Below are 15,797 nucleotides of genomic sequence, written 5' to 3'. Positions count from 1 at the left end.
TAGGATGGAGGAAATAACAATTTGAAACCAATCACTTAAATAAGCAAGGAAACAGATTTAAAATAAAAAAAAACTATTTGCAAAAGACAATAAACATAAGGAACAACAAAAGGATAAACATGAAGATGTAAAAAAGGATATCAAAATCATAAAATATGAGCAAGGAAAGTGGGAAAATCTTGACACTTTTTTTTTAAAAGAATGTGTTTGAGCCTATATGACTATAAGGCTAAAGCAAGCAGATATAGGAAGGAGTTAACATACTTGAAGAGGGAAATAAAAAATCAAAACCAAACAATACATTCACAAAAACTAAAAAGAAGAGGACACAAGCATAAAATAACAGGACATAATCCAACCAAAAAAAAAAAAAGAAAAAAAAAGAAAAGAACAAAGGAGAAACATAGAATTAATTGGAAAACAAATTTCAAAATGGCAATAAATTCATGTTTATCAATAATTACCTTAAATGTCAATGGACTGAATGATCCAGTCAAAAGACATAGCATGGCAGACTGGATAAAAAACAAGAGCCTACACTATGCTAACTACAGGAAACTTAACTTAGGGCAAAGGACATATATAAATTGAAAGTGAGGGGATGGGAAAAGATATTTCATGTGAATTGAAAAGACAGGAAGGCAGGAGTTGTGATACTTATATCAGACAAAACAGAATTTAAAACAAAGGCAATAAAGAAAGACAAAGGACACTATTTAATGATAAAATGATCCAATCAAGAGAGGATATTACACTCCTCAATATACATGACCCTAATATAAGAGCACGCAAATACATACAACAAATACTAATAGACATAAAAGAAGAAATTGATGGGAATACAATAATAGTGGGAGACTTTTAACACTCCACTCACATCAATGGACAGATGCTCTAGACAGAAAATCAACAAGGCAACAGAGATCCTAAATGACACAATAGAACAGTTAGACTTAATTGACATTTTCAGGACATTTCATCCCCCAAAATCAGAATATACATTCTTTTCAAGTGTACATAGAACATTCTCAGGATTGATCATATACTGGGGTACAAAACTAATCCCAACAAATTTAAGAGTATAGCAATTATTTCAAGTATCTTCTCTGACCACAATGGCATGAAACTAGAAATCAACCACAGGAAAAGAAATGAGAAAAAACCTACTACATGGAGACTAAACAACATACTACTAAAAAACCAATGGGACAATGAGGAAATTGAAAGGGAAACTTAAAAATACCTCGAGACAAATGATAATGAAAACACAACCATTCAAAAATCTATGAGATGCTGCAAAAGCAGTTCTTAGAGGGAAATTCATAGCAATACAGGCCTTCCTCAGAAAAGAAGAAAAATCTCAAATCAACAACTTAACCTACCACCTAAAAGAATTAAAAAAAGAAGAACAAACAAAACTTAAAGTCAGGAGAAGGAAGGAAATCACAATGATCAGAGAGGAAATTCATAAAATAGAGATTCAAAAACACAAGAGAAAAAAAATCAATAAAACCAAGAGATGGTTCTTTGAAAGGGTAAGCAAAATCGACAAAACTCTTGCCAGACTCACTAATAAGAGGAGAGAAAGAACCCAAATAAAAAAAATGAGAAATGAAAAAGGAGAAATCTCAACAGATTTCATGGAAGGACAAAAAACCATAAGACAATACTATGAACAATTATATGCCAATAAATTTGAAACCTAGAAGAAATGGACAACTTTCTAGAGACATATAGCTCTACAAAACTGAATCAAGAAGAAATAGATCATTTAAACAGACACATCACTAGAAATGAATTTGCATATGTAATAAAAACATTCCCTACAAACGGAATTCCACAACCAGATGGTTTCACAGGTGAATTCCACCAAACACACAAAGAAGAACTTATACACATCCTTCTTAAACTCTTCCAAGATGTTGAAGATGAAGGAACACTCACACTCCTGAAGACATTCTATGAAGCCACCATCACCTCAATACTAAAGCCAGACAAAGATACCAACAACAAAGAAAACTATCAGCCAATATCTTTGATGAATATAGATGCAGAAATTCTCAAAAAAATGTTAGCCAATCGAATCCAGCAACATATAAAAAAGATCATTATCCATGACCAAGGGGGATTCATCATAAGTTCACAAGAATGGTTCAACACATGCAAATCAATCAACGTCATACACCACATTAACAAAAAAAAAAAGTAAAAAACCACATGATCATCTCAACAGATGCAGAAAAAACATTCGACAAAATCCAACATCATTCATGATAAAAACCAAAGTGGCTATAGAGAGAACACACCTTAACAAAATCAAAGCCATTTATGACAAACCCACAGCAAATATAATATTCAATGAGAAAAGCTGAAACCTCCCCGCTAAAATCTGTAACAAGACAAGGATGCCCACTCTCACCACTGTTATTCAACATAGTCTCAGCCACAGCAATAAAAAAAAAAAAAAGGTATCCAAATTGGAAGAGAAGAGGTAAAACTGTCACCCTATGCAGATGACATGATACTATATATAGATAACCCTAAGGACTCCAAACAAAAACTACTTGAACTGATCAACAAATTCAGCAAAGTAGCAGGATACAAGATTAACATTCAGAAATCGGTTGCATTTCTGTATACTAACAATGAAATATTAGAAGAGGAATACAAACATACAATATCTTTTAAAATTGCACTCAAAAAAATTAAAAACCTAGTAATAAACCAGACCAAGGAGGTGAAAGACTTATATGCTGAGAACTATAAAACAAGAACCAAGGAAATTAAAGAGGATTCAAAGAAATGGAAAGATATCCCATGCTCCTGGATTGGAAGAATTAATATTATTAAAATGACTATACTACCCAAAGCAATCTGCAGATTTAAGGCAATCCCTATTTTTCATAGAACTATAACAAACAATCCAAAAATTTATATGGAACCATAAAAGGTCCAGCATTGCCAAAGCAATCTTGAGTAAAAATAAAAACCAAGCAAGAGGCATAACTCTTCCAGACATCAAACAACATTACAAAGTTACAGTAATCAAGACAATGGGGTACTGATACCAAAACAGACATACAGACCAGTGGAACAGAATAGAGAACCCAGAAATAAAACCAGACACCTATGGTAAATTGATCTTCAACAAAGGAGGCAAGAATGGGAAAAAGACAGTCTCTCCAGCCAGTGGTGCTGGGAAAACTGGACAGCTGTATATAAATCAATGAAATTAGAGGACACCCTCACACCATGAACAAAAATAAACTCAAAATGGCTTAAAGACTTAAACATAAGACAAGACACTATAAAACTCCTGGAAGAGAACATTGGCAAAACATTCTCTGACATAACAGTACATATGTTTTCTTAGGTCAGTCTCCCAAGACAATAGAAATAAAAACAAAAATAAGCCAATGGGACCTAATCAAACATGCAAGCTTTTGCAGAGTGAAGAAAACCACACACACACACAAAGATAATCTATAGAATAGGAAAAAATAGTTGCAAATGATGCAACCGACAAGGGCTTAATCTCAAAATATACAAACAGTTCATAAAACAGCAAAAACAAACAAACAAACAAACAAAATTATCCGATTGAAAAATGGGCAGAAGAACTGAATAGACTGTTGTTCTCCAAGGAAGATATACAGATGGCCAACAAACACATGAAAAAACACTCAACATCACTAATTATTGGAGAAATGAAAATCAAAACTACTATGAGGCACCACCTTGCACCAGTCAGAATGGCTATCATTAATAAGTACACAAATAACAAATGCTGGAGAGGGTGTGGATAAAATGGAACCCTCCTACACTGTTGGAGGGAATGCAAATTGGCACAACCACTATGGAAAATAGTATGGAGGTACCTCATAAAACTAAATAGAGAACTACCATACGATCCAACAATCCCACTACTAGGCATATATCTGGACAAACCTACAATTCGGAAAGATACATGCACCCCTATGTTCACAGCAGTGCTATTCACAATAGCCAAGATATGGAAGCAACCTAAATGTCCATTGACAGTTGAATGGATTAAGAAGATGTGGAGCATATACACAATGGAACACTACTCAGCCATAAAAAGAACAAAATAATGCCATCTGCAGCAACATGGATGGAATTAGAGATTCTCATACTAAGTGAAGTCAGAAAGAGAAAGACAAATGCCATATGATATCACTTATATGTGGAATCTAATATATGGTACAAATGAACATATCTACAGATCAGAAACAATGGCACAAATGAACATATCTACAGATCAGAAACAAACTCATGGACATAGAGAACAGAGCTGTGGTTGCCAAGGGGGAGGTGGAAGAAGGGTGATGGACTAAGAGTTTGGGGTTAGAAGATGCAATGTATTGCATTTGGAGTGAATAAGCAATGAGGTCCTGCTGTGTAGCACAAGGAACTCTATCCAATCACTTCTGATGGAACACGATGGAAAATATAATGCAAAAAAGACTATCTACCTATCTATGTCACTTTGCTGTACAGCAGAGTATTGTAAGCCAACTAGAGTAAAAATTAAAAGAACGATAATTACTGAAGGGCCAGTACAGAGGCTGGTCACTGTTTCAACCCCCAAGGGACGAAGCATTTTCCAGGAGGTTAAAGAAAATGATGAGCACCCCAGGGGAACATAAAGCATGGAAGAGGACATGGTAGCCAGGCACTTAAAATCTTTTTCAGGATGCTGTTTAGCAGTAGACATAATGGAAAACATCAATGATCACACACAGCAAAGAATGGACACTTTGCAAAAAAAGACTGGAAAAGTCACAAATTGATGGTGCAGGCTTTAATGAGCAAGATTTTACAATCGCTGAGTAGTGGGAGAATTAGATCTCCAGTGTTACCACAGTATAACACTCAAAATGCCCAGTTACCAAGTTATCAAGATTATCAACCAAAAATGGCAAAACATACAAAGAAACTTGAAAGTATAACCCATTCACAGGAAAAAAAGTATTTGACAGAAACTACCCTTGAACACCAAGGATAGAATTATTATTCAAAGATGTTAAATCAACTGTCTTAAATATGTTCAGTGAGCAAAAAGAAATCATGGACCAAAAATAAATAAATAAATAAAACCATGAAAATGATGTGTAAACCAAAAGATAATATCAATAAAATACAGAAATTATAAACATGAAAAAAAAGATGCTCTGGAGCTGAGTATGATAACTGAAATGAAAACCTCACTATAAGAGTTCAATAGCAGATGTGAGTAGGCAGAAGAATGGATCAGAAAACTTGAAAACAAATCATTTGAAATTATCAAGTCTGAGGGGTGGAAGGAATAAGAATGAGGAAAAATGAACAGAGCCTGAAAGACCTATGTGACAGCATAAAACATACCAATATATGCATTATAGAAGTCCCAGAAGAAGAGAGAAAGGGACAGAAAAATATTTGAAGAAATAATGACCAAAAATTTCCCAAATCTGAGGAAAGATATGAACATACATGAACTACAAGCAGGATAAATTCAAGAACACCCACATTACAACACATTATAGTCAAATTATCAAGGCCCAAAGACAAAGAGGGAGTATTGAGAGCAGCAAGAGGAGGCGACTCATCATGTACAAGAGATTACTTAAGTGATGTTACCAAAATAGTAGAGCACTAGACTTTAGTCTCCATCCTCATAGATCAGCAATTAGATAGCTATCCACAAAAATATATATAGCTCTGGAAAAAGCTCTAGATTCTACTTAAGAAACTCCAGCAACAGAACAAAAAACTTGAGAATCACCACACAAAAGGGAAGGGAAAATAGCTTCATTTTGCCTACATCATCCCATTCTCCAAGCCAGCACAGCTCAGCATCAAGGGGAAATTTCCCATCTAGAAAGAATTCCCCTCACTGGGAAAAGGATAGCAGGGTGACCAACCTACTTCCTTAGCTTCTCAAGGTGCTGCACAAAGGACCCACTTCGATTTCATCCCACCCAGAAACTGGCAAACCTGAGATGTATAGAGACAGCTAAGATCAAGGAAGAAAAGCAAAGCAGAGACCACCAGTATCAACCTCACAGAAGGAGTCATTATGGCTCCCAGTGACCTGTTCTACAGATGATTCTGGTAGCTTCCACCACTGAAGAAACCAATGGCCAGAAGAGCTACTGCAGAACCCCCTGAAGATTTTACTGGTTTTGTCCCACATGTGTTCATTAACACTAGCCAACTCAGTCCTTCCTGGTCCCTCCCTGCCAGGTCCCACCATAGCCTGTGACCACCTGTAGCCGGCCCAGCCCACAGCACCTGTACAAATGCAAGACACCAGCCTAGAACCCTGCAGGTGATGCCAACCCCCATGTACATGCTCAAGGCTAGCTCCTCCAGCTGTGCAATTATGCACCACTGACCCAACACCTGTCACTACCCTCCACTGCCATGTGTACACCCATGACAAGATTCTGCAGCCACAGGGGTGTAAACCAGTACCAAAGCCCCCACAGCTGCTTGCGGAACAGGTTCAGCTCTATCTCCTGTCACTAGTCTGTACTACTCTGCTCACCTACAGCTATCTCTTACAGCTGTGCAACTGCATGCCCCAGTGTGACTCCCCAAACTAGCCTCTACTGCCATGCACCCATGGCAAGAACCAACAGCCATGGCAGTACACACCAACAGCAGGGCCCCTGCAGCTTCCAGTGCATTTACAGTTGGCCTCAGTCCTTGTTGCTTGGCCAGACCCCCACCAATATATTTGTATTTGCAACTGGCCCTTGCCACCACACAGGCCTCTGCAGCCAAGTCTGTACACAGCACCATCTCTGGTCACCACTTTCATCAGCCCTGGTGCCTAGCTGCAGGACACAGAGACACCACTTCAGACCACAACAGCCCTTGCAGCCTCTGTGGACCATCCAGTGTCAATGCCATGGATTCCAGCATGTTGAACCAACAAAACACCATGTATCCTTGAATGAGAGCTGCCACATACCCTCACACTTGGTGCCTTGTGCCACTACACCCAGGTCATGGCACTCTCCAGTATGCCCCCACCTGCTGGTGAAGATACCTCCTTATTGAAGTCAGTTTGTAAAGTGTGGAAGAGGTGACTGCTTATTCAAATGTGCAAACACCTATGCCATGCTATAGGGAACATGAAAAATCAGGGAATGATGACTTCACCAAAGAAACAGAGTAAACTTCCAGTAACTGACCCCAAATAAATGGAGAGATAGGAATTATCAGACAGAGAATTCCAAATAATTGTTCTAAAGATGCTCAGAGACCTATAAAAGAACTCAAATAATTGAACAAAAACAGGAAAACAAAACAAGAATAAAACGAGAAGTTCAACAAAGAGTTCATTTTCCCCACTGCCTTTGCAGCTATAACAGGCATGGGAGTGTGCCCTTCCAATCAGACTTGAGAGGCAGGCCTAGAGAATATGGAGAAACATGACAAGGTGAGCTCAGAGTAGAGTGGAAGAGGCCCAGGCACCCAGCAGTCAGCACTGGGAGAGGGATCCCAGGCAAAGCAGCAGAAGCTGGGGGTTTCTTGGGGCAAACTCCCACCAGGCTGTTCAGAAATTCCATGAACTGTGCACTTTCTTTAGATAAACTCCTGTTCTTCTTAAACTGACTAAAGTGGATTCTGTTGACTGAAACTGTTGATTGAAGTGCAGATAAAACTATGCGCATTACAAATAGAAAGGACCCACTAAGAGACTTAGGAATAAAATCAGCATTCAAACCAGTTGGAGGATGAGATTTATCAACCTGAAAGAAATCGTGAAATAATAAGGGAAAAAGAATCAGCAAAGAAAAAGCATAATAAATGCAAAACTATAATAAATAGAATGTGTACATGTATGTGTAACTGGGTCACCATGCTGTACAGTAGAAAAAAATTGTATTGGGGAAATAACAATTAAAAAAAAAAACCAGACAGAAAGTATTACTGCTAATGAGGGGAAGAGTAAAATGGCTTATAATGAAAAAAAAAAAATTAGGACAATCAGTATAGTCTATACCAATAAACTATACCACCCATTTGCTTCTCTCCAACAAAGAATCCAAGAGGTATTTTGCACACTGAGGTATATGGAATGGGGACCTGCTGTATAGCACAAAGAACTCTACCCAATATTCTGTAATCATCTCTGTGAAAAGACTCTGAAAGAGAATGAGTGTGTGTATGTATGTATGACTGAATCACTTTGTTTTAAGGCAGAAATTATCACAACCTTGTAAATCAATGATACTTCAATAAAACTTAAATAAATAAATAAATAAATAAATAAAATCATAGAAATAAACTCAAGTTCTCTAGTCAACACAATCATTTTAAATAGGTTAAACTAATCTCTTAAAAAAACAGAGATTATCTGCTTAGAGTTTTAAAAATACATTTGTATGTTGCTTTAAAAAATACAACTGAGGAGTTCCCATTGTGGCCCAGTAGTTAACGAATCCTACTAGGAACCATGAGGTTGCAGGTTCGATCCCTGGCCTTGCTCAGGGGGTTAAGGATCTGGTATTGCCATGAGCTGTGGTGTAGGTCGCAGACACGGTTCAGATCTGGCATTGCTGTGGCTCTGGCATAGGCTGGCAGCTATAGCTCTGATTAAAGCCCTAGCCTGGGAACCTCCATATGTCATGGGTGCAGCCCTAAAAAGACAAAAAAATAAATAAATAATAAAATAAAAATCATTATATAAATTTAATATCAAAACAAAAATGCAAAACAACAATGAAAAAACAGCATACATGGGACAGAATGCTTAAAAAATAAACAAACATGCAATCAATTCCCCCCCCCAAAAAAAAAACTTTTAAAAAAGACTGGAAATAAAGAATTGGAAAAAGACAAACCAGGCAAAGGCTCAGAGCAGAGATAAAGAAACACCTTACACAACATGAAAGAAACCGCCATCCAGAAGAGACACAGACACAGATAATGCCTAATGCAAAAGCAGAGTATTCAGCAAAAATGCGCTGAATTTTAAGTTGAAACAGATAAACCAATAGAATGCTCTCTTCTATCAGAACTGATGGATTAGAGAAGAAAGAAGTGAATCTAAAGAAGCTCTAACAATACAGTCAACGTGCTGTACACCCAACGTGTATAGAACTCTGTGCTCACACACAGTAATCTAGCCACAGGTAAGGTCAAAGGGCACTTCACAGGGTGTTCAAATATGAAAGCCTACAGATCACACCCCCTGACCACCCCCAAATGAGAAAGAAGTGGTGAAAAGACAGCCAAATGAAAAGGAGGGAGGAAGGGAGCAAGGGACCTCAGTGCCAGCCCAGCTCTCTGTGCCACACACTTCCCAGGCCCCTGCATTTAGGCAGGGCTATGTGTCCACTCCCTTCCAAAGAAGTATGCCAGGTCACTTCCAAACTAAGGCAGAAACCCAAGTGACCCTCCCTGATGCAGCCACCAAAGACACCACGTGGTGAGGTCATGTGGGAGAGGTCTTTGAGCTGCGGAAAGCTGCATGCCAGCTGTGCCAGCTGCTGTTTTGATATCTCAGGAGTTACTTTCCACCCATGTTGACTCACATAACCAAGATCCTTCTTTAATCCCTTCCATAGTGACATGTCCCAGATTCATGAGGGCAGCTTCCTCAGGAGAGGGAAAGAAAGAGTGATCCTGGGGTTGAAGGAAGGAAAAGAGAATGTTGCCTTCATCTGTAATGCTTTGTTTCTTAAAAACAAAACAAACATGGAAACTTAAGGCAAAGAGAATAAAAACTGTCTTATTTTGGGTATTAAGCATACATATATTTGTTATACTATCCTCTGTGATTCTCTTGATATATTTTCCTTTATTCTTTAAATTTTAAAAATTTTTATTAAAGGATAGTTGGTTTACAATGTTGTGCCAATTTCTGCTGTACAGCAAAGTGACCCTATATATATATATATATATATATATATATATATATATATATATACACACACACACACACACACACACACACTCATTTTCTTAAATTATCTTCCATCATGTTTTATCCCAAGAGACTGGATATAATTCTCTGTTCTATACAATAGGGCCTCACTGCTTATCCATCCATTCTACATGTAATAATTTGTATCTACTAACCCCAAACTCCCCATCCATCCCGCCCCCTCCCCCTTGGCAACCACAAATCTGTTATCCAATTTGTGAGTCTGTTTCTGTTTTATTAAATTTAAATTTTCAGTAACTATTAAAATTTGGGTAATGAAAATATCAAAAGTGTCACATATTTAGAAAGTAGAGGAATCTAAATTTTCAATAATAGGGACCATCCAAGACAGAGTAGGGGTCCTAAAGCCTGGAAGCCCCCTGAAGGCAAGGCGAATCAGCTGTGAGCATGCAGGGCCCTGGGGAAGTGTAGAGGAAGGTTTGGTCAGGGTTACAGCTGCACTGGGTTCCAGATGTACTGGGTCTTCTATAGGCTCAATTTTAACTAAAAAAGGAATTAACACACAAGTAACCTGGCATCTCAGAAGCCTAGGACCCTACCACTTCAGCCTGCCTCAGAGGTGTTACTGCCCCTGGTCCTTGGTGGGGCCGCTGCAATGACAGTGCCCATGGAGCTAAAACCAGTTCATTCAACAGCACCCATATAATGTCTCTAACTCAGGCCTTCATGAAGAAATAACAATAGCCACAGAATTAGCCCAGAATTACCAAAGCCAGACCATGGAAAAACAATAGCTAGGTAACTAGAATATCAACCCAGCAAACACTGATTCCAGACAATGCATGGTGACAGAGAGTCCCACGTTCCCTAAGGTCCTATGAGAGAGGAGTGGCCCTCCAGGTCACAAGGACAAGAGAGGAGACCCCTTGCCTGGAATCCAGCCATGAGGAGTATTTATGCACACCTATGAGACCTCATGAGCTATGATGGGACTCCAGACTCCCGTCCTACCTTAATTCTGTCATACCAGGGATGCGCAATTCTGCCCTAAGTTGAGCACCCAGTGATGTCAGAAAACACAGCAGGGACGGGACTTGATAGCCCTTTAACAGGCCTCTAATGTGGACCCCCTTCTTGACTTGGGTCAAGACTACACAGAGAATTCAAAATCCTATCCCTGTCAAGTACCAGAAGCCACCTGAGCCAACTAGAATAGCTTCTGCATTTGTAGATAACAAAGGATGAACACCTTCAACCAGTCTCTGTCTTTGATGTCTTCCAACTTTCTTTGTAAAAAAATGAAAGACTGTCTTTTCCAAGAGAAGTTGAAGCTCCCAATCAGACCGGGAAACAATCAGGCACCCAGGGATTCACTGCCCCCTGCAGTTGTGGGCCCTCAGCTCCCAGCTGCTGTCTGGAATCTATCACATCTGTCCCCTAAGCCTGCAAGTACAGCAAAGGGACATGCTTGCTCTCTTCTTTCTTTGAAGGAAGGGTGAGCCCAGGCTGTCCAGGTGAAAGCTGGGCTCTCATCACATGGAGGAGACTGCGACTCACCATGGTGGCAGTGAATGGGATGTTGTCAATCAAGGACGAGGCAATGGCCGACACCCAGACTACTACGATGATGGCAGCTGCTAGGCGCTGATCTTCTGGGACCATCTGGAAGGAGCATATAAGAGCAGGGCTGCATATCATATGTGCATAGGTCACACACACTGAGGATCTGATGCGAGTACATGTGAGACTCAGAAAGGACTGCAGGGCTCCTTGTCCTTTCTCTTCTACACAAGGCGACCAAGGCAGACCCAGGTGTGTGAATAGGACCAGCTAGGCTTTCCTGATCCCTAGCAGGAGCCTGGACCAGGGTCTACAAAAAACTGAGAGAAGCAACTCCCAGCCATACTTAAGCCAACCAGTCCCTGGGGGCTGGGAGGCGGGGGTGGGGGTGGGGTTGAACAGGCAGTGTCCCCAGTCCTGATGGGACTCCAGGTGACACACTGGTCACAATGACCTCACATCCCAGCAGGGATCCAAGGCTGGACCTCTGTGCATGACTTACTGAGACTGCTGTCTCAATTGTTCTCCTTCCTAGAAAGCTTTTAACTAAAGGCTAATTGCAAAATTGCAGGTGTCTGTACTTACATATTCTTTGGAAAAAATATCTTCATCTCTAGGCTACATAGGATAAAATAGATTTCTTGCTATACTTTTAAATCATAATTAATGTGATCTATTCTTGCTGATTTTTATATAAAAAGCAAACAGTGGCTGGAGCACATTATATTGCAACATTTAATATACCTTTATTAGCAAAGCAGTCTGCTCTCCGACATACTCTATTAAGTGGAGATGTGCCAATGCCTAAAAGAAATGGATGTATGATGAGAATCAGTTCAAAACTGAGAATATAGGCAAAATTTTAAAGACATGCCTTTAATGAAAAGAAGCAAACATAGGTAGGCCTGGGCTCTCATTTCTTTATAAAAGATTAGTTTCAAACACACGGTCTAAAAATAATTTACTAACATACATGCACACTGAAGATTCACTGAGAAAAGAGCACAGTAGCAGAGGCAAGAACTTCTCATCAACTTATGTTAATGTCCATGTTAAATTTAAATTCAGGTGGAAGGCCATCTCTCTCTTTCTTTTTTTTTTTTTGTCTTTTTGCCTTTTCTTGGGCCACTCCCACGGCATATGGAGGTTCCCAGGCTAGGGGTTGAATCGGAGCTGTAGCCACCAGCCTACACCAGAGCCACAGCAACGCGGGATCCGAGCCGTGTCTGCAACCTACACCACAGCTCACGGCAATGCCGGAACGTTAACCCACTGAGCAAGGACAGGAACCGAACCCGCAACCTCATGGTTCCTAGTCGGATTCGTTAACCACTGCGCCACGACGGGAACTCCTCTCTTTCTTTCTTTATGTCTTTTTTCCCATTTATTTACGTCCTTTTAGGGATGCATCCATGGAACATGGAGGTTCCCAGGCTAGGGGTCAAATCGGAGCTGGAGCCACTGGCCTATGCCACAGTCACAGCAACACCAGACCCAAGCCGTGTCTGTGACATATACCACAGCTCACAGCAAGGCTGGATCCTTAACCCACTGAGCAAGGCCAGGGGTTGAACCTGTGTCCTCTCGGATACTAGTCAGATTCATTTCCAGTGAGCCACAATGGGAACCCCACCATCTCTTTAAGATAAGTGTATAAGAGTACTGTTCATTTGTACATATGAAACATCTCTCCATACAGAATGTCCTTCAAGTAGGTTGCATTTTAAATTTCTTTTTAAAGTGAACCGTCACAAAGTTTTAGAAGAATAAAAAGAAGTGGCAATGGTTTTATTTTCACAGTATTAGATAGATTCAGAAAATTGTGTCCAGAGAAAGGTAGGAAAGAAGACTAGACAAAGGAGATAAAAATGCAGGAGCTGTTCTTCTCAGGCTGCTGCCTTCCTCCCAACCTCTGCTTCCCATGACAGATCCTGGATAAGGGACCACACATGGGGGTGACATGGTTGCTTAGCACCTCAAATGTGGCTTCTTCGCTCTTATGACATCATGCTCAATGATTATAAATGCTGAAAACATCAGCTTGACTATATTTAAATATAAGTTTACAACTTCCCTACTCATTTGTAGAGCTATTTGTTAGCCTTCCTTTAAAGCTTTGGAGCCCAAATATTGGGTCTTCAATCATAATTATCAATCAAGATTGCTATCAACTAAATCATAAATATAAATCTATTCAGAGCATGGCTTTCTCAATCTCAGCACTGTGGACATTAGGAACCAGATCATTCTTTGTTTCAGGAGCCACCCTGCCCATTGTGGAATTAAACATTCATTTTAATTCAGCAGCATCCCTGGCTTCCACCCACCGGAGGTCAGTGGCAACTCCCTCTGACCCAGTGTGACAATCAAAATGTCTCCAGACAATACCAATGTCCCTATAAAATTACCTCTTGTTAAGAATCACTGCTTTGGAGTTCCCATCATGGCCCAGCAGTTAGTGAACCCAACTAGCATCCATGAGGATGCAGGTTCGATCCCTGGCCTTGCTCAGTGGGTTAAGGATCTGGTGTTGCCATGAGCTGTGGTGTAGGTCACAGATGCAGCTTGGATGCTACATTGTGTGGCTCTGGCATAAGCCGGCAGCTACAGCTCCGATTGGACCCCTAACCTGGGAACTTCCATATGCCACAGGGTGCAGCCCTAAAAAGACAAAAAAAAAAAAAAATCACTGATTTATAGTAATCTAAATTTTACTAAAATGAACAAAATTTTTAATTTGCACAAAATATTGAATGTAAATGAAAAAATTATTTTGTTATATACTAATGATTGAAAGAAAAGTCAGAGGTTCAAATCAGATTAAAACTTTTTGCTAGGTATCAAATAGAGATGGTATACATACATACACATACATAGATGTATACACCTTATTCTGTGTACTTAAAGACAACTATCCATTTATAGGTTTAGTGTCATAATTACCTCAAATATCACTGTCTGTGGTGTACAGTGTAAGACAAAATAAAGTCTTCAAAATACTTTATCTTTGCATTTAATAATACAGTTCAAAGTAACTGATTTCTTGGTTGGAAAAGGGGAGTCCAAATATAAGGAAAATACAAATAGCCAGTAAGTACTCCTTTATAAAACGACAAATGAAATAACCATGTAACACCTAATTCTATCAAGCTTGATGTTGGAAATATATACATATTTTACACTTCAGCAAATTAAAGATTATACACATCAGTCTCCTCCATTAATTTATACAGTGAAAAGATGATTGTATAATATGATATAAATATGTATATTGTACATGTGATGTAAATCCCTCACAACATGAAACATTATTCTTCTGTAGCAGCAACAAATTGCAAAAAGCTGGTTCAGTAATGACCTGAATCCCTGCCCCACTGAAATTAGAAAAAAATACAATAAATTAGTGCTACTACTTCTTTTAAAATGATGGACTAGAAAGTCTTAAGATTCCTTCCTCAGCCAAATAAATAGATTCTGGATAAAATGCACTTTTAGGGCATTACTGGATCACCAAGACAATGTAATGTTTTCCAAGGAATCTCCTTTCCTATGAAAAAGTTCCTGTAGCTAGCTGAGAGCTAAAGACTTGAATGTCAAGGAAGAATGGAATTGTCTTGAGCTTGATGCCAACCAAGCACATAAGTCACAGCACTGAAGTTTGAGCAGCAACAAGGTCACAGGCTGAAAGAAAAATTCTCGCTAAATTGAGAGCCTTGAAACAGGTTGAAAAAATTATCCCCTGGCATCCAGCAGAAGCAGTTTCTGGAAGAAAGCACTCCACAGTAGCCTCTCTGCAGTCTCATAGATTAAGATCAAATGAAAAAAATTATAATTTAAGATCATCAAGAATACAAGAAGATAAGCAACATGAATGAGAGGAGAAATAACCAAAATAGATTTAAAACAACAGTGATAAGAATGCTAGCTGAGGAGTTCCCCTTGTGGCACAGTGGTTAACGAATCCGACTAGGAACCATGAGGTTGCGGGTTTGGTCCCTGCCCTTGCTCAGTGGGTTAATGATCCGGCATTGCCGTGAGCTGTGGTGTAGGTTGCAGACACCGCTCAGATCCCGCATTGCTGTGGCTCTGGCATAGGCCGGTGGCTACAGCTCTGATTCGACCCCTAGCCTGGGAACCTCCATATGCTGCGGGAGTGGCCCAAGAAATAGCAAAAAGACAAAAAAAAAAAAAAGAATGCTAGCTGGATTGGGGGAAAGAATAGATAAACAATGAGAATTTTAACAAACAACTAGAAAATATAAAAAGAACCAGTCAGAGCTAAAGAATACAATAACTGAAAAATGAAAAACATAATGCAAGGAAGAAAGAAAAG

The 15,797-nt window shown here is 39.4% G+C and overlaps 1 protein-coding gene across 9 annotated transcripts in view; it reads right to left on the bottom strand.

Annotated features, from left to right (window-relative positions):
• OCA2 (OCA2 melanosomal transmembrane protein) overlaps positions 1–15,797 on the bottom strand; it is a 193,714-nt gene that overhangs the window by 30,185 nt on the left and 147,732 nt on the right. For 8 of the 9 annotated variants that reach the window (XM_047772579.1, XM_047772573.1, XM_047772577.1 and 5 more), the window contains 2 exons: positions 12,209–12,268; positions 11,462–11,566 (listed from right to left, as the gene is read on the bottom strand). The exons of the other annotated variant lie outside the window; for it this stretch is intronic. In XM_047772579.1, the coding sequence (XP_047628535.1) occupies positions 11,462–11,566; positions 12,209–12,268 (165 nt within the window). The remainder of the gene's footprint in view (positions 1–11,461; positions 11,567–12,208; positions 12,269–15,797) is intronic. 9 annotated transcript variants of the gene reach the window in all.

Source organism: Phacochoerus africanus, chromosome 3, assembly GCF_016906955.1.
Source record: "Phacochoerus africanus isolate WHEZ1 chromosome 3, ROS_Pafr_v1, whole genome shotgun sequence".
In the NCBI taxonomy this organism is placed as follows: Eukaryota; Metazoa; Chordata; class Mammalia; order Artiodactyla; family Suidae; genus Phacochoerus; species Phacochoerus africanus.
The sequence above is the reverse complement of the archived record's forward strand: the minus strand, read 5'-3'. Positions and strand labels throughout refer to the sequence as shown.